The 21469-nt window shown below is 40.0% G+C and overlaps 1 protein-coding gene across 8 annotated transcripts in view; it reads left to right on the top strand.

Moving 5' to 3' along the window:
- Positions 1-380: 380 nt before the first annotated feature.
- The window catches only part of TBC1D15 (TBC1 domain family member 15), a 79696-nt gene continuing 58607 nt past the window's right edge, over positions 381-21469 (top strand). For 4 of the 8 annotated variants that reach the window (XM_002752763.6, XM_002752764.7, XM_035257028.3 and 1 more), the window contains exon 1: positions 381-433. In XM_002752763.6, the coding sequence (XP_002752809.5) occupies positions 404-433 (30 nt within the window). In that variant the 5' untranslated portion in view covers positions 381-403. Of the gene's footprint in view, positions 434-9409; positions 9538-13894; positions 13935-21469 lie in introns of all 8 variants that reach the window. The other 4 variants (XM_078336876.1, XM_009004222.3, XM_078336877.1 and 1 more) reach the window with 2 other exon arrangements.

Consider the following 21469-nt stretch of genomic DNA (forward strand, 5'->3'; position numbering starts at 1 on the left):
CTGTCTCAAAAACAACAAAACCAGGACAATGCTTGCGGGCTCTCAGTACGGTATTATTTTCATCTCACCAAACTGACTTGGCCTGAGCTACATTCAGAGTCTCCAACAAACTCCAATACAAGTAGGGTAATCTTCATTTTTAGGAGCCTTCCTTGGAGAGTCGTGGGGGAAACGCAAGCGTAGCATAGCGCAGCGCCTGAGGCTCCACCCTAGCTGCCTCTGAGCCCTACTCAGTACGCAGGCGTCAGGCGGTTTCTTCCGCTCGGCCCCTTTCCTTCGCTCCCTTCCCGCCACTGCCCGCCCCTTTCCCGCCCGGATGTTATTCTGGTTTTGCCGGATGTTGTTGTATGTCCGACAGACACGTGAGGTTCTGCTACGTCATCACCAGGCACGCTCAGGAAACATGGCGGCGGCGGGTGTTGTGAGCGGGAAGGTAGGTAACGGCTTCCAGGAAGATCTCTGCTTTTCTCTGGGACAGGATGCTTTTGCTCCTTGGCAGCTGGATGGGGGAGGGACACGAGGGACTTTCTATGTCAGGACAACTCGTGGCATCTGTAGGAGAAGACTGGTTGGTGTCAGCTGGTTTCCCAAAAATGCCAGTTTACCGCGGAGTTACAAAGCCGGCTCCTGTTCCAAGGCCAGCTGGGCCTTGGCGCTCTTCTGCCCCAGAGCAGAGAGGCTTTTATTCGTATTACCTTTACTAAGGGGCAGGTGGCTCTCTAGTTTCTTTTTTTCCTCTGATTCATTTTTCCTTGACTCTAGTTCTTTATGTCTACTCTTCTGACTCCAACGTCTTTTCTCTCTTTGAAGCGTAAACCCAACTTGCCCCGGTTTTCTTTGCTACACTCTGGTGAAAATGTCTATGCTTCCTTCGGGAGGAGCTGAATAGGTGCTGGGCAGCTGTGCCCTTAGAGAAAACGAGTGTACTGGGTCTGTTTTTACCAAGCTGCTGAGTTGGTTGGTGATTGTGAGCAGCGGGACGTGTTTCTTGAGAGAACTGAAGATTTACACCATCCTGCGCTTGTCTAGGAAGGCGTGTATTCAAATATTTATTTCCTAGACATTTCCGTGGGAGTAATGGTCATGCTGTTTTACGGAGGTGATCAGTGACACACTCCTAGTTCGTTGGAAACTAGGATTACGTGCGGTGATTTCGTCCTATAGTGCCTGTTCACGTTCCGAGGGAACATCTTATGTATAGTTAGGGCTATCAGCTTTACGATAAGCCACTGATGGTATTTCCCAGTGCAGTAGTATTTTCTAAACGGCTGGAATCAACTGAAGTGACTCATCGAACACTAAGGGTTGTTTACTCGTTGCAGATAGCGTCCTCTGTTCCTTGAGTTTCACTCATGTCTCCCTGTTGCCTTCCCTACCCCATTTTGAATTATTCGACAGAGTTTGTCGTTTGGTGTTTGGAATGTTAGACCAGGCGGCTGAATAACAGATATGGGCTGGGTTTTGCTGTTAATCTGAAGTGTGACCTTGGAAAATTGGGCAGTTGTGACTTCTCTGTCTTTCCCGTTCTTTATCTGCAGAACGGAGGAGATGCCAATCATTATTTCTTGTATTGGAATTGTTAGGGTTATGTGAATTTAAAAAAAAAAAAGCCATAAAATTACATACTTGTACGTACTAGCTCTTTTAAATGATGAGTGGGCATCCTTTTTTGGATTATTCATGTTCCTTGGTTGTTTTGTCAGTTTTTTACTTTTTATATTAAGGGTGGATGCTGATACTCTGCTTGACTCGCTGCATATTTGAAGATTATCCTGTTTGATTTTCCGTCTAAACTGATCCAGGCTAAAACTTTTCCCTCCCCTCCCCCCTCCCCCCCTCCCCTCCCCCTTTTCTTTCCTTTCTTTCTCTCTTTCTTCCTTCTTTTTGACGCTCAGGCTGGAGTCCAGTGGCACGATTTTGGATTACTGCAACCTCCACCTCCCAGATTCAAGCAATTCTCCTGCCTCAGGCTCCTGAGTAGCTGGGATTACAGGCGTGTGCCACCACGTCCAGCTACTTTTTTGTATTTTTAGTAGATAAGAGGGTTCACCATGTTGGTCAGGCTGGTCTCAAACTCCTGACTTCGTGATCCACCCACTTCGGCCTCCCAAAGTGCTGGGATTACAGGTGTGAGCCCGGCCCAGGCTAGGGCTTTTCAAGAGGGGATCCCTTCCATTTAAACATCTCCCTCTTTCAGGTTTGGATTGATTTTGAAAGAATCCTTGAGGCAATGAAGCAGAAATGACATTTTTCACTCTCCTTGCAGCTACTACCTTTCATAGTCTGACTTCTTAAAACTAGACTTATATTTCGTAACTCTACTTCATAACCTCATTTATTGTCATTCACTGCAAATTCACACCTGTTGCCATCACTCCACTGAAACTAGTTTTCCATGCCAAAAGCTACTCCTTTCCCAAATAATGCTATCATGAACAACAAAACCCACTTATTCTCTCGGTAAGTTCGGATCTGGTTTAATGGCATCATCTTTACCTGGTTGCATGTTAAACATACTTGGAGGCATTCATTCCTATAACAAACTAATCAGTAACCATGTCCTACCAGTTTTACCTTAAGAAACCTACCAGGTTTCTTTAATTTCCTGTATCTTCTTAGATAGTTCAGGCTTTTAGTTTTTTTTTGAGATGGAGTTTTCGCTCGTTACCCAGGCTGGAGTGCAATGGCGCGATCTCAGCTCACCGCAGTCTCCGCCTCCTGGGTTCAGGCAGTTCTCCTGCCTCAGCCTCCTGAGAAGCTGGGATTACAGGCACGCGCCACCATGCCCAGCTAATTTTTGTATTTTTAGTAGAGACGGGGTTTCACCATGTTGACCAGGATGGTCTCGATCTCTTGACCTTGTGATCCATCCACCTCGGCCCCCCAAAGTGCTGGGATTACAGGCGTGAGCCACAGCGCCTGGCCCAGGCTTTTAGTTTTGCTGGATGTTGTTGTGTGTCCGAGAGACACTTGAGGTTCTGCTACGTGTTCTGATTTATTCATTTCTTGGCTGATTTTACTCCTTGTCTACAGTCTCTGCCCTTAGTCTTCTCTACACCACCACTGGAATTATTTTTATAATGTGCAAATCTGATACTCTCTTGATTTAAAAAGCAAATGAAAATCCTTCACTTTTGATTTATTTATTTATTTATTTAAATAATAATCAAAGCTGGTTAATGTGACATAAAAAGACATGTTACTTTTATGCTTCCCTACTTCCTGGTCTTTTTTCTTTAGGAAAAGGGATGGGGAGAAAATGTATATGTGTATTTACTTATTCATTTCCCCTCTCCCTTCACCAAGGTTTAGCTAAGAGTTTTAGTTTAGAAATCCAGGGGAGTGAGTGTTAGCTAAGGCTTATAAAAATCACTTGTGATACTTTTTTAAAAAGTACAGATGCTGAGCTACCAGCTCTGTGGAATTAGAATCTCTCAGTAACTCCACCTAGGTTGTAACTTTTCTTACAACTCTACTTGCTTTGAACTTGGGAATCTCAGAAAGTGATGGAGGAAGTTAATCTCTGTCGTATAGGGAAGTAGCAAAAGGTAATGGTTAAGAGGTTGGTCGCTGAAGCTAATCTAGTTTTAGAAATTATCTTCACTCATTTACAAGCAACTTGAGTAAAATTACTTAATCTCTCTGTGCTTCACTATCCTCATCTGTGATATGATAACAGTACCTACTTTATGGGCTTGGTATGATGATTAATAGGTAAATATATTAGAACCTGTAGACTCACTAATCATCATGAGGTCAGATCTTGAAATGTTTAATCTGCACCTAGCATAGATTCTGGCACATAATAGGTATTCAGTGAAGAGGAAGAAGCAAGAAGGTATGAGAAAGTGAAGGTGTGGTGGCTCATGCCTGTAATCCCAGCACTTTGGGAGGCTGAGTTGTGAGGATAACTTGAGTTCAGGAGTTCAGGACCAGCCTGGACAACATAATAAGAACCCATCTCTATGAAAAATCAAAAAAATGTAGCTGGTTGTGGTGACGTGTGCCTGTTGTCCCAGATATTTGGGAGGCTCAGGTGGGAGGATTGCTCGAGCCTGGGAGATGGAGGCTGCAGTGAGCTATGATGGTGCTTCTCCACTCCAGCTTGGGTGACAGAACAAGACCCTGTTTTTTTACAAAAAAAAGGAAAGGAGAAGAAAAGGAGGGGGGATTAGAGTGAGAGAAATGGGTTCACTAAAAGCTGTTTTGTTTCAAAGTTGTAAAATCCGATCGTACACTTCAGTTCACTCTAGGATTTACCATTGTATTAGAATTATTTTCTATTAAAAATTACTGGCCAGGTCCGGTGGCTTATGCCTGTAATCCCATCACTTTGGGAGGCTTAGGTGGGGGATCAGGAGGTCAGGAGTTGGAGACCAACCTGACCAAGATGATGAAACCCCATCTTTACTAAAAATACAAAAGCCAGGCATGGTGGTACACGCCTATAGTACCAGCTACTCGGGAGGCTAAGGCTGGAGAATTGCTTGAACCTAGGGGACAGAGATTGCAGTGAGCTGAGATTGCACCACTGCACTTCAGCCTGGGTGACAGGGGCAGACTCCTTCCCAAAAAAAGAGAAAGAGCTGGGTGCAGTGGCCCATGCCTGTAATCCCAGCACTTTGGGAGGCCAGGGCAGGCAGATCATGAGGTCAAGGGATCGAGACCATCCTGGCCAACATGGTGAAACCCTGTCTCGCTTAAAAACACAAAAATTAGCGGGGCATGGTGGCGCGTGCCTGTAGTCCCAACTAGTCGGGAGTTTGAGGCAGGAGAATCATTTGAACCTGGGAGATGGAGGTTGCACTTCAGCCTGGCGGCAGAGCAAGACTCTGTCAAAAAAAAAAAAAAAAAAAAAAAAAGAGAGAAAATTAATTAAGACAGTAGGGAAATCAGCTGTTTTTTTTTTCTTAATCAGAATTTGTGATGGCATTTTTAGTAAGAATTTATTTCGTAGCTTAAAATTGGCCCTAACCAATTCTTTTAAAATATGCTCATAGTCCTGTGAAATTTTTGTACTTTAGACAGATGGATATTCTCAGTATCTAGATTTTCCTGGAGACTTGTTTCCTATACTAGATATTGTAGCATGGTAGTTACCTAGGGTATAATAGGAGTATGTATTATTGTTAAATTTTTCTGGCATTCTTGAGTTCAACAAACATTTTCATATCTACTATACTGAGTTCTTTGGATACAAGGGTGGTTAAACACAGTCTTGTATTATTATTGTCATTTTTTTTTTGGGACAGTCTTTCTTTGTCACCCAGGCTGGAGTGCAGTGGTGTGGTCATGGATCATTGCAGCCCTTACTATGTGTGTCCTCAAACTCCTAAATTGTTCCTGTCTTCTATCTGACTTAGCTTGGCACATTGATATCCTTGAGAAACAATACTAGTTCTGCCTTCTGCCCTTCCTTGAGAGTTGTACCATTCGATATATCTTAAAGGCTCACTCTTCACTTCAGACTATCCATGATGTATTACCCTTAGAACCAACTGTATTCTGCATTTTTAACATATGCTAGATAAAACTCACTGTTTGCTTTCTTCTTTCTGTTCTCCCTATCAGTAAATAACCTCATCTACACAGTTTTGCCCTTGACTGTTCTCCCTTCACCTCTCACATCTAATCAGTCATGAAGTCTTGTCATTTTGATCTTGTAAATATCTTTCTAAGCCATCTACCTTTCCTCATCCCACTACCATTGCCTTAGTTCAAGCAATCATGCGTCTCTCCCTCCCTGGATTACTGCAGCTGTTTGTTCTTGGCTCTGCAGCCACCTTACTGGCTTAGGAAAGGCAAATTTCTAGTTGGTTTTGTCTGCCTTCAGGATAAATTTCAAACTCCTAAATTCTTTAGCATGGCTTATGCACCCTTTATGATCTGATCTGGTCTCTATTTTTGTTTCTAAACTATTTAGACTCTACTCTCTGGCATATTGGTTTCAATTGAGAACTGAACTGCTTACTCTGTATAAAACATACCCTCTGCTAAGAACATACACCCTCAGCTTCTCTGTACTCTCTAGTAATTACAATTGCCATTATTCAGATATCAGTTTATATTTCACTCTAAGTAAGTCTTCCTGATTCTCACTCTATCTGAGCCTCCTAAATCTAGGTAAGACAGCATTTATTAGGGCTTGCTGTGGCAGCCTGTTGGTACTTACATGTTGTAATTGTCTGTTTTGTTGTCCTAATTCCCTGTTAGATTGTAACTGCTGTAGAGGCAGTGACTGAGTCTTATTTATTTATACCTAGGAGTAGCTTGCTCTGTGCCTGCCACATGGTAGGTGTTTACTGTATATTTATTGAAGAAGTAACTGAAAAGTGTATCTCATTCAGGATTCTCTGCATTCCTCGATCACACTCTACTATAAACATTGATTTACTGGTTTACATGATACTGCCAGGTTAGTCAGACACTTTGCATTGTGTGTGTTTTTTCCACTGACACCTTTTATTCCCAGCATCTGGTTGGTGCTCATAAATGTGCTGAGTGTATGAGTAAAGAAACTTCAAATCAGATTAGGTGGAATGGGGAATAATTCTGAGAGTTTGGGCAGGTTATTGCTTATGTTTTTTCTGAAGGATTTAGTAGAAGTTATTTGCAAAGAGAAAGGATAAAAGGGTGTTCTAGGTAGATGAGACAGAATAAATCTGGAAAGAGGCACAAAGCTTTCAGGTAACAGAGAAGTTCTGAGTGGCCCAAAGCAGAATGTTGTATGTGTTGCAGAGTATAAGGAAGTATGGCCTCACTATAGAGGTAAAGGGTGAAGTCAGATTTTTAAGCTCCTGTGTGGTATAACCAGATTGACATTTTGTAAAGGTTAGTTTGGGCAGTGGTTATACATTATGCACCTTACACAGATTATTGGAAGGTGATTAGATCAGGAGAAGACAGATTAGAATGTTATTTTAGTGACTTAGGCTAGAAATGATGAGGGGCCAGTGTCAGAAGAGAAGGTTTGGATGGTGAAAGGGACATTTAGGATAACTAAGTGGATGAGATATCTTTGACAGAATTGGGAATATTAGAAGAAGAGCAGGTTTAGATACAGCACACTGAGTTTAAGATGCCTTATTGAAGTGCAGATATCAGGTAGGTGATTAGATATTTGGGTATGGAGCCTGTTAGGAAATGTCTTGCATTTCCTGGGGATACCTTCTGGAACCAAAAGCTCAAATTATCATCTTTATGCCAAATAGTTTTTAAATAAACTGAACCTTTGAAAATTTTTGGTTGTTATATTAGCCTAAAAGTTCACATAATTGCTAAAGTCAAGAATGTATGTTGTGTATGGCAGGTGATGGGTTTCCAAGTATGGAGAAAGATTTAGGGCAATCATTTTACCCTAACCTTACTTGTACATTTAAAATATTTGGGTTGGATGTTTTCCTTTATCTTCCATTTTTGGAAATAAAGATTATGATAATCCTAATGTAAGTAAAAATTCATTCTTAAGTGTATGGACAGTATAAAAATTACTGTATTTTGAAGATTCCTTATTTTTTCCAGCTCTTTGTGTCAGGAAGGACATTCTTGAGTTGGATGCAAAAAAGTACACTCTGTCTAAAAGTTGAATTCATCTGTTTTTCTGCCTCATTTTTGCTTTTTAATTAAAACTTTTGTTAAATTGGAGGTGAGAAAATTTATTCTAAAATGTATACTGTGGTCACCAGAGCTTTTTAAATAAGTTATGTTTGACATAGCTCCTTTGCTAGAGGAGAAAAACAAAATGCAGTTTCTTTTGCTGTTAGCAGGCCATCATTGGAAATTTTATACATGTACTTATCTGCTTGGTCATCTTAGCAAATATTTAAGAATAAACAAGAGCCTGGAGGGCATGAGACATTTTTATCCTAAAAGGAAAACTTTCATTTTTTTTTGTGGTACTTTTACACTTAGAATATTTCTTCTTGTGTAAATATTTTACTTTTATAATAATATTGCTAGCTACATACAGGCAAGGAACTCTAATACCTTTCAATCTTTCTGTTCTTTAGGGTGTCTGGCACATAATTGTTTAATAAAAATCTGTTGAATTGAGCTTTATACAATCAGTTTAGCACCACCAAGTGGCAAGTGTTTGAATGCTCTTTTTTTTTTCTTTTGAGACTGAGTTTCGCTCTTGTTACCCAGGCTGGAGTGCAATGGCGCGATCACGGCTCACCGCAACCTTCGCCTCCTGGGTTCAGGCAATTCTCCTGCCTCAGCCACCCGATTAGTTGGGATTACAGGCACGCGCCAGCATGCCCAGCTAATTTTTTGTATTTTTAGTAGAGACGGAGTTTCACCATGTTGACCATGATGGTCTCGATCTCTTGACCTTGTGATCTACCCGCCTCGGCCTCCCAAAGTGCTGGGATTACAGGCTTGAGCCACCGTGCCTGGCCTTGAATGCTCTTGATACATTTTGCTTCCTGTGGAAACTTGATTCTAAATTAAGTGTGGGTGTGATTGTTAATTAATTATTTTTTTGAGGCAAGACTAATTTCTTTTTGTTGTTCTTTTCTTTTTAGTGAGAATGTCCTCATATATTTGTGTATTTTTAGTTAGGTTTTTACAGTTTACAACAAGAGACTTTCCATGTAAATTATTTTTTATACAACTTTTTCTTTTTTTTTTTTTTTCCTGAGACATGGTTTTGCTTCGTGGCCCAGGTTGAAGTGCAGTGTTGTGCTCTTGGCTCACTGCAGCCTCTGCCTCCTGGGCTAAAGTGATCCTCCTATTTCAGCCTCTGAGTAACTGCAACTGCAGGCATGTACCATCACACCCAGCTAATTTTTGTATTTTTTGTAGTGATGGGGTGTTGCCATGTTGCTCCATCTGGTCTCTTGGCCTCAAGTGATCCACTTACCCCAGCCTCTCAAAGTGCTGGGATTATAGGTGTGACCCACTGTACCTGGCCTATACAGCTATTTCTGAGGTACAATTGACATAATAGGTTAGATGTATTTAGGGTACACAACTTTTTACGTTTGTGTACACCATGAACCCATGAACACAATTAAGATAATGACATTTCCACCACCTCTGTAAGTTTTCTCTTGACTCACTGTACTCCCATCATTCCATCTGTCCTTAGGAAACCACTGAGTATTTTTTTTGTCACTCTAAATTAGTTTTAATTTTCTGGAACTTTATATAAATGGAATTATATAGTATATACTCTGTTTTTTTTGTGGCTTTCTTTATTCAGGTTAATTATTTTGAGATTCATTAATGTTGTTGTATGTATCATTATGTTTTTTTATTTCCAAATAATATCTATTGGGCCGGGCACGGTAGTTCACACCTGTAAGATTCCAGATTCATTCCAAAAGCAACTTCTATTTCTTCAAAGAGCGAAAGAGAGAAGGTTCTTATGGTCAGCTATAGATTCAGCATCATTATTATGTTACAGTGGTGGTCCAGATTGATGAAAAGAATACTTTGTGAATCATCAGTCACTACTACCCTAAGCTTCTGAGCTGCATTGGAGACAACATCTCAAGGATCATTGGCTGCAAAATGCTAAGTTTCCCCAGAAAGGTATTGATCCAGTATTGCAGGAGTGCTACTATAGCTCTAAACTCAAAAGGTTAAAGGATTTATAACAAGTTGACCCCCTCCAGACAACTGTGAAGGGAGTTCCCTGAACGCCCATTGCTCTGAGTTTAAATTAACGATGATCTAATGTCAGAAGACACTCTGGAGTTATCTCAGCTTTCAAATACTCCATTCTCATGATAATCCTATTGTTTCTGATTGTCATACTCATTACCTGCTGAAAGCTCAAATCTCTGGCCTGAAGACCTAGCTCTTGGTATAACTCAGTTTTCTTCCTTACAAAAGAGGTAAAATTTCTCTGTTTGTCAAATATTATTACAGTAAATACTGGGGCTACACTGGCTAGAGTGGTTTGAGAGACATCAGAAGTTTTAAACCATTGCATTTCACCTGCCATGCAGAGTCAGTGTGGTCTACACCATGGCGCGACCCAGCTTCTTCTGAGCAGGTTGGCTGTGCAGTCAGAGGCAGCAACGGGATAAGCCACAGAGTTTTTGTTCTGTTGCCCAGGCTGAAGTACAGTGATAAGATCATGACTCACTACAACTTTGAATTCCTGGGCTCAAGTGATCCTTCCACCTCAGCCTCCTGAGTAGCTAGGACTACAGGCATGTTGCCACCATTCCCAGTTTTCTTTATTTTGTAGACATGGGGTCTAACTGTGTTGCCCAGGCTGGTCTTGAACTCCTGCCCTCAGGTGATCCTCCTGCCTTGGCCTCTGTATTCGTCAGTTCTCACACTGCTATAAAGAAATCCCTGAGACCTGGTAATTTATAGAGAAAAGAGGTTTAATTGGCTCATGGTTCTACAGGCTGTACAGGAAGCATGATGCTGGCATCTGCTCAGCTTCTAGGGAGGTCTCAGGAAACTGAGTCATGGTGGAAAACAAAGAGTGAGCCAACACTTCACATAGAGTAGGAGGAAGTGGGAGAGGAGCCACACACTTTAAAATAACCAGATCTCATGAGAACTCACTATTGTGATGACAGCATCAAGAGTGGATGGATGGTGTTAAACCGTGAGAAACCACTCCCTTATCCCTTACCTCCCACCAGGCCCCACCTCCAACATTGAGGATTGCATTTCAACATGAGATTTGGGCAGGGACACAGATCCAAACCATGTTCTTCCACTTTTGATTCCTCCCAAACCTCATGTCCTTATCACATTTCAAAATAGAATCATACTTTCCCAGTAGTCAGTCCTTCAAAGTCTTAACTCATTTCCAGCATTAACTCAGATGTCCAAAGTCCAGAGTTTCATCTCCGACAAAGCTATTCCTTTCCACCTATGAGGCTGTAAAATAAAAAACAAATTAGTTATTCCCAAGATTCAGTGGGGTTATAGGCATTGGGTAAATATTCCCATTCCAAAAGGGAAAAATCAGTCAAAAGAAAGGGGCGACAGGCCCATGCAAGTCTGAAACCCAACAGAGTGGTCATTAAATTTTAAAGCTCCCAAATAATCTCTTTTGACTTCATGTCCCACACTGATGCAAGGGATGGGCACCCAAGGCCTTGAACAGCTCTGTCCTGTGGTGTTGCAGGGCTTAGCCCCTGTGGCTGCTCTGAAGGGCTGGCATTGTGTGCCTGTGGCTCTTCATGCTGAGAGTGCAAACTGTTGGTGGATTTATCATTCTGGGGTTTGAAGGACAGTGGCCCTCTTCTCACAGCTCCACTGGGCAGTGCCCTTGTGGGGACTTTATGTGGGCCTCCAATCCCACATTTCTCCCCACCACTGTCCTAGTAGAGGTTCTCCATGAGGGTTCTGCCCCTGTGGCAGGGTTCTGCTTGGACTACCAGGCTTTTCCATACATCCTCTGAATTCTAGGCAGAGACTCTCAACCTTCAACTGTTGCATTCTGTGCACCTGCAGGCTTAACATCATGTGGAAATTGCTAGGACTTACAGCTTGCACCTTCTGAAGCAGCAGCCTGAGCTTTACCTGGGCTCTTTTGAGCCACAGCTGAAGCTGGAGTAGCTGGGATGCAGGGAGAAGTGTCCTGAGGTTGTGCAGGGCAGCAGGACCCTGGGTCTAACCAAGAAAACCATTTTTCCCTCCTAGGCCTTGGTCCTGTAATGGGAATGGCTGCTGCAAAGGACGCTGAAATGCCTTTAAGTCCTTTTCCCCCATTGTCTTGGCTATCTGCACTTGCCTTTCTGTTATGCAAATTTCTGCCATGGGCTTCAATTCCTCTCGTGAAAATGGGCTTTTATTTATTGCCTCATGGCCAGGCTGCCAATTTTTTAAAGTTTTATATTCCACTTACCTTTTAAATATAAGTTTTACCTTTTAAATATAAGTTCCAGTTTTATGTCATTTCTTTGCTTACACATATGAGCATAGGTTGTTAGAAGCAGCCAGGTCATATTTTGATACTTTGCTGCTTAGAAATTTCTTCCACTAGATATGCTAAATCATCCCTCTCAAGTTCAGAGTTCCACAGATCCCAAGAGCAGGGTCACAGCGCAACCAGGCTGTTTGCTAAGACATAACAGAAGTACTCCAGTTCCCAGTAGTTTCTCATTTCCATCTGAGACCTCCTCAGCCTAGCCTTCTCTCTCCATATCACTACCAGCATTTTGGTCACAACCGTTCAATCAGTCTTTAGGAAGTTCCAGACTTTCCCCCATCTTCCTGTCTTCTTCTGAGCCCTCCACACTCTTCTAACCTCTGTCTGTTACCTAGTTTCAAAGCTGCTCCCACATTTTCAGGTGTCTTTATAGCAACCCCATTCCTGGTACCACTTTTCTGTATTAGTCAATTATTATTCATTACTCTAAAGAAATACCTGAGACTGGGCAATTTATAGAGAAAAGAGGTTTAATTGGTTTACAGTTCTTCATGCTGTGTGGGAAGTGTGATGCTGGTATCTGCTCAGCTTCTAGGGAGGACTCAGGAAATTTACAATGATGGTGGAAGGCAAAGGGGGAGCCAGCACTTCACATGGCCAAAGCAGAAGGAAGAGAGAGAGGGGGGATGCCACATATTTTTAAACAATCAGATCTCACGAGAACTCACTATTGCCATGACAGCATCAAGTGGAATGGTGTTAAACCATGAGAAACTGCCCCCATAATCCCATTACCTGCTACCAGGCCCCACCTCCAACGTTGGGGATTAGAATTTAACATGAAATTAGGGCAGGGACACAGATCCAAACCATACCATCCTCCCAAAGTGCTGGGATTACAGGCCACTGCACCTGGCCAAATTGTGACTTTAGTGTCTTGATCACATGGAATGGACTTAAAATAATACTTTAATATCCTTCACTACTGATTATTTGTGTCATTTTGTGGCCATTTGTAGTTGATTGTTTTTTCTTCTTGTTATAGGTTATATTTTCCTGGCACTTAGCATGACTTAAGTGGTAAATTTTTTACTGGATGTCAGATATGTTGAATTCTCTTTTTGGATGCTAGATGCTTTTGTGTTCTGTAAAATATTACTGAGCTTTATGTTAGAAGGCACTTAAGTTCTTGGAGACAGTTTGGTACTTTTGGGTCTCGCTTTTAAACTTTGCTAAATGAGATCAGCACAGCGTTTAGTGTAGAGCTAATTTTGCCTCACTGACGAGGCAAGACCATTCTACCCAGTGGTTTGTGAATGATGAGGTTTCCCACCCTAACTGGTGTAAACAGTGATGTGAGCCTGCAGATAGTTTCTTCTAATAGTTTCCCTCTTGCCTTGAAGAGTTTACTCACAAACATGCACTGTTCCATATTCTGCTGAATACTCAAGGAAGACTTCAGATTTCTTGAGTTTCCTGTGTGTACTTCTCTTTTTTCTGGTACTTTCTCCCAGGAATTCTAGCTGTGTTGGGATCCCCCATTTCCCACATCTCTCTCCTCACTGGACACCTTCTTAGTTTTCTCTCCCTTTCCCATAACTGGGAACTAAGACAGTAAGCTAGGCAATTGTATTGCTCACTTAATTTGGTTCCTTTCTCTCAGTAGATACCATCCTTCATTGTTTGATAGAGAGTATCTTGAAAACCATTGTTTAATAGATTGTTCAGTATTTTTAGTTTATTATTAATATTATTATTATTATTGTTTTCCTGGTGGGAGATTAAATCCAGCCTGTCATTTCATCTTGGCCAGAAGTGGAAATTTTTGTATAGGGTTCCTTTTCCTTTTTGTTTTTGGTGGAATTAATACCTATCTCTTCTGTACATGTTTTTTTTTCCCCCTTCAATCCTAGGCTGAATGTTTGTGTTCCAAATTTGTTCTCTTTGTTGTTCTGAACTCTTAAGATAGCTATTTTCTCCCCAGATTTTACTGTCTCCTTCTTGTTGGTCTACATTAATTCTCTTCTGTTCTGTACCTTCTGACAGGTGACATTATCAGCAAGACGTTCAAGAATTTTAACAGATGGTATGTATTTAGAGAGTGTGCCAGTAGATATTTGGGTAGCTGAAGGTCATCATCATCTACATAGAGTGGTTTTATACCAGTTTGTAATTTGTATTAAAGTGTCTTTTTTGACTGGGTGCAGTGGCTCACACCTGTAATCCCAGCTCTTTAGGAGGCTGAGGCAGGTGGATCACGAGGTCAGGAGTTTGAGACCAGCCTGACCAACATGGTGTAACCCTGTCTCTACTAAAAATACAAAAATTAGCCAGGCATGGTTGTGTACGCCTGGAATCCCAGCTACTTAGGAGGCTGAGGCAGGAGAATTGCTCGAACCTGGGAGTCACAGGTCTCAGTGAGCCAAGCCACTGCACTCCAGCCTGGGAGACAGAGTGGGACTCCATCTCAGAAAAAAAAAAAAAAGGTAAAAAAGTATTTTTTTCTTCCATCTCATTGATAGTTTGTATAATCTTCCAAAACAATAGCATTCCTTAATCACCCCACCCCTTTTGCAGGTTCATTTGATGATAGGTAGTACTACTTCCTCACATATCTGCTTGATCTATCCTTCCCTTTCTTTTTCTCAAGGTACATTTTTCCATTGTTGAATCTGTGTCATGTTTTCCATCAGATAAATATTCCTTCTGTACTCTGGAGATTTGATTTAGATCCTATTTAAGACTTTACATTTTGTGTGTTAGTTGATTTTCACACTGCTATACAGCAATACCTGAGAGTAGGTAATTTATAAAGGAAGGAGGTTTAATTGACTCAGAATTTCTCATGGCTTGGGGGAGCCTCAGGAAACTTCATGGAGGAAGGTTGAAGGGGAAGCAAGGCATGTCTTACATGGCGGCAGGAGAGAGTGCTCAGGGGCAACTGCCACTTTTAAACCATCAGATCTTGTGAGAACTTTCTTAGTATCATGAGAATAGCATGGGGGAAACTGTCCTTGTGATCCAGTCACGCCTCACTGACTCCCTTGCTCGATGTGTGGAGATTATAATTTGAGATGAGATTTGAGTGGGGACACTGTCAAACCATATCATTTTGTGTTTATTACCAGTAATTTTTAGCATTTTTGTTGTAAAACAAAATTCAGAAACTGAAAATCACACTTTTTATATATCTGAAGTAGTCATAGGCAAACTTTATTGTAATCACCACTCAGGTTAAGAAATAGACCTTTGTGGGTAACTCCAGATGACCTTCCATGTACCACCCCTTGTCTCCTAAGTAACCATTATCCTAACTTTTATTATAATCACTTTCTTGCATTTATTATTAGTAGTATTAAAACATAGCTATTGTGTCATTTTTTAAAAAAAATTCTTCCATATCTTTTATTTAATATTACTGGGTAACATTAAGTTTTTCTCAATCAGTTGCATCTTTTGTCTTTTTCTTATATGTGATATCTTATTTTGGGGGGGTATGTTGTTATTCTCTTCCATTTTCAACTTTAATCATTTAATCAAATACATATTTCTTGATTTTGAAAGATTGGACCGTAAAGAAATTATGGTTCACCCACCCACATACTGCCAAACCTCCCAAATCTTGATTTCAACACTATGTATCCTTCATGCAATTTTCGTATTCATTGTTTTCTGCCAGATGAACTGGAAGATGAAAACATCATTTATATCCCCATTAGGTTTGTTTTCCAGATAAGTTTTTGCCATATAATTTGTTCCCTTATAAAATATCACAAATTAGTAAGTTGCTAGGCTTGGGGATCTTATATAGACTTTTAGTAATATCTCAGATATGGTCTGGGAAACTGATTAGGCTATTCTGTTTTTACATATTGATACCTCTGTATCCCTAAGTTAACAGTCATGGGAAGTCTTTCTTGCTTCTGTTATTTGGGGTGCATGGTGCTGATTCTTCGTAGAATTTGGCTTCTTATGTAAGGAGTCTCAAACATGTTGCACATCTCTGGTAGTGTAGGCTTTTGTTTCAGTCTTTTTCTTCTTTTAGCCTTCCATTTGCCAGATTCCAGATTGTCATTTCCATAGACGGTTACCTTCTTGGGATATATATTTTTTTCTTTTTTTTCCTGACTTATTATTTTTTTTGACTGTTCCTGTGAGCTCTTCATTTTCTCTCATATCTTAAGTAGTAGAAAGGAAGAAAGTGACTGCTGATGCTCTTTCTTTGTTTTCTATAGTACAGAGGACCTATTCATATTCACAGCACTGGTAGTTGGTGAATACTCCAGATTGGGATGCAAACTGCACATAGGGTATTGGATTAGTTTTGTCAGTGTACATATGTGCTGAGTCTTAAGTTGATAGCTTTTTTCATTATGTACTCTTTGGACAAATAAAACTTGTAGAGTAGACCTTTGAGTCTCACCTCCAAAGTAGTGGAAGAACCTTGAGCAAATAACTTAATTTTCTTGCAGTTTTTTCAGTTGCAAGATGGGAATGATAATGTCTGTCCAACTGAATTTTGAGGGTCGATGTGATAATGTAGAAAGATTTTTGTAAAGTAATGCATAATAAAAATATTACATAGCAGATAAAATCATGTGAAACTTTCTTTTTAAAAGTTTTTAATTTAATTTTGTTTTTCTTAAGAGAAGTGGGCATCTTACCTTACTTCCCAGGATGGTCTTGAATTCCTGGTCTCAAGCAATCCTCCTGCTTTGGCCTTCCAATATCCTGGGATTACAGGTGTGATACAGTGTGCCTGGGCAGAACCTTTCTTTTTATTTTGCATTAGAGATCATTAATAAAATCAGAGTAAATAAATTGAAAGCTTATTCTACTAACAAATGTTTTTTTTTTTGTTTTTTTTTTTGCCTCCCAAGTCCTCATATCCATAAAGTAACGTCTGTTATCTACTAACAAATGTTATCTGAGATGAAGGGCTTCATGTCATAATTGTTTCCTGTAGCAAAATAGTTTTTTGTAACAAATATGCCTGGAGATATCTTTTCAAATGTCTGTTATTACAGTTGATAAACATAGAAGCAGAATGTTCTGTGGCAGAATGATACTCCTTAGGAATCAATTCATGATAGAGTCTAATTAAGAAATATTATCTTCATTGTTACATATTATTAAAGTTTTAATTGGACTTTTAAAAAAATCTAGATTTTGCTTTTATTGTTTTTAATTAGCACATAATTGTACATATTTATGGGGTACATTGTGATAATTAAATATATGTATATATTGTGTAATAAGCAAATCTTGTATATCTATCACTTTGAACATTTATTTCTTTGTATTGGAAGCATTCAAGATCTGCTCTTCTAAACTATTTGAAAATGTACAATAAACCGTTAATTATATCATGCGATAGTGCTGTAGAACACTAGAATTTATTCTTCCTGTTTAGCTGTAGTTTTGTGTTCATTAACCAACCTTTGTCTATTCCCCTTCCCCCAACCCTTCCCTGCCTATAGTAGCTGCTGTTCTACTTTCTACTTCTATGAAGTCAACTTTTTAGTTTCCACATATGAATTAGAACATGTGGTATTTATCTTTCTGTGCCTGACTTATTTTATTGAACATGTATCCTTTATGCTCATCCATGATGCTGCAAAGGACAGAATTTTTTTCATTTTTATGGCTTAATAGTATACCATTGTGCATATATGCCACATTTTTTTCCTTTCTTTTCTTTTTTTTTTTTCTTGTTTGAGACAGAGTTTCTCTCTTGTTGCCCAGGCTGGAGTGCAATTGTGTGATCTCGGCTCACTGCAACCTCTGCCTCCCGGGTGTAAGTGATTCTTCTGCCTCAGCCTCCCACGTAGCTGAAATTACAGGCATGCACCACCACACCTGGCTAATTTTGTATTCAGTAGAGACAGTTTTTCTCAATGTTGGTCAGGCTGGTCTTGAACACCCAACTTCAGGTGATTCATCTGTCTCAGCCTCCCAAAATGCTGGAATTATAGGTGTGAGTCACTGTGCCCAGCCACCACATTTTCTTTATCCAGTCATCTGTTGATAGACTCTTACATTGACTCCGTATTTGGCTTTTGTGAGTAGTGCTGCACTAAACATGGGAGTGCTTCTTTGACATACTGATTTTCTTTTGATATATACTCAAAAGTGAGATTACTGAACCATATGGTAATTCTTTTTTTTTTTTTTTCGAGATGGAGTCTTGCTTTGTTGCTCAGGCTGGTGTGCAGTGGTGCAGTCTTGGCTTACTACAACCTCCAATTTCTGGTTTCAGGCAGTCTCCCCAGCTCAGCCTCCTGAATAGCTGGGACTATAAGCCTGTGCCACCATGCCTGGCTAATGATTTTTTAAAAATTTTTGTAGAGATGGGGTTTTCCATGTTGACAAAGCTGGTCTTGACCTCCTGATCTCAAGCCATCTGCCTGTCTTGGTCTCCCAAAGTGTTCGGATTACAGGTGTGAGCCATTGTGCCCAGCCACTGTTTTTAGTTTTTTGAGGAACCTTCATACTGTTTTCTTCAGTGGTTGTACTAATTTACATTCCCACCAGCAGTGTATAAAAGTTATCTTTTCTTCGTATCCTCAGCAGCATTTTTTTTTTTTTTTTGTATTTTGGATGACAGAGAGTTAGTCATCAGTTAATTAGCCTTTCTGGGATGAGATAGTATTCGTTGAAGTTTTGATTTGTATTCTACTGATCAGTGATGTTGAACATTTCTTTCATATACCTGTTAGCCATTTTTGTGTGTGTTTTTTTGTCATTGGTATTTTTTAATGTAGGTGTAGAGTTTTTTTGGGCCAAGATTGAGGATTGCATTCCAGGAGCATAGATTCAAGTTGTCTTGATTATAAACTCCCTGTAAGTCTTCTTTTGAGAGATATTAGCTCATTTACCCGTTTTTAAATTGGAATATTTTTTTTTCTGTTGAGTTTTTTGACTTTCTTTTATGTTCTGGATATTAAACCTTTGTTGGATATATAGTTTGGAGGTCTTTTCTCCCATTCTACAGTTTGTATCTTCATTCTGTTGATTGTTTGCTGTGTTGTGCAGAAGATGTTAGTTTGAGGTAATCCTGTTTGTTTTTTCTCTTGTTGCCAGTGCTTTTGCAGTCTTCTTTATAAAATCTTCTTCCTGATCAGTGTCCCGAAGAATTTCCTCTAGTAGTTTTTGAGGCATTTTCTTATAATAGTTTCATATTTTTGGATCTGACATTTAAACCTTCAATCCTTTTTTTTTTTTTTTTTTTTTTTTGAGATTGCTGTGTTGCCCAGGCTGGAGTGCAGTGAAGTGATCTTAGCTCACTGCACCCTTCATCTCCCAGGTTGAAGCAGTTCGTCTGCTTCAGCCTCCTGAGTAGCTGGGATCACAGGCACCCACCACCATGCCCACCAATTTTTTTGGTATTTTTAGTAGAGATGGGGTTTCACCATGTTGGCCAGGCTGGTCTTGAACTCCCAACCTCAGGTAATCTGCCCTACTCAGCCTCCCAAAGTGCTGAGATTACAAGCATGAGCCATCACGCTCAGCCCTTCAATCCATTTTGAGTTGATTTTTGTATATGGTGAGAGATAGGGTTCTAGTTTCATTTTTCTGCTTACACAGTTTTCCCAGCACCATTCATGGAAGAGACTGTTTCTTCTTCAAAGAATGTTCTTGGTAACTTTGTCAAAAATTAGTTGGCTCTAAATTTATTTCTGGTTTCCGTATTCTATTTAATTGATCTGCGTATGTTTTTATGTTAGTACCATGCTGTTTTCGTTAGTGTGGGTTTGTAGTATACCTTGAAGTCTGGTAGTGTAATGCCTCCAGCTTTGTTCTTTTTGCTCAGGATTGCTTTGGCTATTTGGGGTCTTTGGGATTCCATATGAATTTTAGGATTGTTTTTCAATTTCTGGGAACATTGTCATTGGTCTTTTGATAGGGATTGCATTGAATGTGTAGATTACTTTTGGTAGTGTGGTCATTTTCACAATATTAATTCTTCCAATCTATGAACATGGATGCCTTTCCATTATTTTATGTCCTCTTTAAGTTTTCATCAGTGTTTGTAGTTATTCTTTTTTTTGTGTGTGTGTGTGTGTGTGTGTGTGTGTGTGATGGAGTCTCTCTCTGTCGCTCAGGCTGGAGTGCAGTGGCACAATCTTGGCTCACTATAATCTCCACCTCCTGGGTTCAAGCAATTCTTCTGCCTCAGCCTCCCCAGTAGCTGGGAATACAGGTGTGTGCCACTGGTGCCTGGTTAATTTTTTTGTATTAGTAGAGATGGAGGTATCGGCCAGGTTGGTCTCGAACTCCTGACCTTGTGATCCACCTGCCTCGGCCTCCCAAAATGATGGGATTACAGGCGTGAGCCACTGCATCTGGGTTATAGTTATTTTTGTAGAGATCTTTCACCTTGGTTAAATTTATTCCTACATTATTTCTTTTTTGTTTGCTTGTAGCTATTGTAAACGGTTTCTTTTTTTTTTTTTTTAATTTTTTATTGGATTATAGGTTTTGGGGTACATGAGCAGAGCATGCAAGACAGTTGCGTAGGTACACACATGGCAGTGTGCTTTCTTTTCTTCTCCCCTTCACCCACATTTGGCTTTTCTCCCCAGGCTATCCCTCCCCACCTCCCCCTCCCACTGGCCCTCCCCTTTTTCCCCCAATAGACCCCAGTGTTTAGTACTCCCCTTTCTGTGTCCATGTGTTCTCATTTTTCATCACCCACCTATGAGTGAGAATATGCGGTGTTTCATTTTCTGTTCTTGTGTCAGTTTGCTGAGGATGATGTTCTCCAGATTCATCCATGTCCCTACAAACGACACAAACTCATCATTTCTGATTGCTGCATAATATTCCATGGTGTATATGTGCCACATTTTTCCAATCCAGTCTATTATCAATGGGCATTTGGGTTGATTCCGGTTTCTTGATTTCTTTTTCTGCTAGTTCATTATCGGTGTATAGAGATGCTACAGATTTTTGTGCATTGATTTTGTGTCCTGCAACTTTATGTAATTTATCAACTTTAGGAATTTTTTTAGTTGAGCTTTTAGGGTTTTCTATATATAAGATTATATCTGCAAACAAGGATTCTTTACAATTTGGATGTCCTTTCTTACTTTCTCTTGCCCGTTGGCTGTAGAATTCATTGTGTTCAGGTATGTTTCTTCTACTAACTTGCTTAGAGTTTTTATCATGAGGAATGTTTAATATTATAAAGTACTTTTTTTCCTTGTCTATTAAGATGATCATATGATTTTTATCCTTCATTCTAATGATGTTATAGATCACATTTGTTGATTTGCATATGTTGAACCATCCATGCATTGGGATGAATTGTGTTTGATTATGGTCAGTGATCTTTTAATGTGCTGCTGGATTCTGCTTACTAGTATTTTGTTGAGAATATCCCTGCGTTTATTCATCAGGGATATTGTTCTGTGGTAGTCTTTTTGTGTTGTGTCTTTGTCTAGTTTTGGCACCAGGGTAATGCTGGCCTTATAGAATGAGTTTGGAAAAATTCTTTCCTCTTCAGTTTTCTGGAAGAGTTTGCAAGAATTGATGTTTGTTTTTCTCTAAATATTTGGTAGAATTCCACAGTAAAGCCATTGGATTGTGGGCTTTTCTTTAATGGGAGACTTTTCATTA

Source organism: Callithrix jacchus, chromosome 9, assembly GCF_049354715.1.
Source record: "Callithrix jacchus isolate 240 chromosome 9, calJac240_pri, whole genome shotgun sequence".
Classification (NCBI taxonomy): Eukaryota; Metazoa; Chordata; class Mammalia; order Primates; family Cebidae; genus Callithrix; species Callithrix jacchus.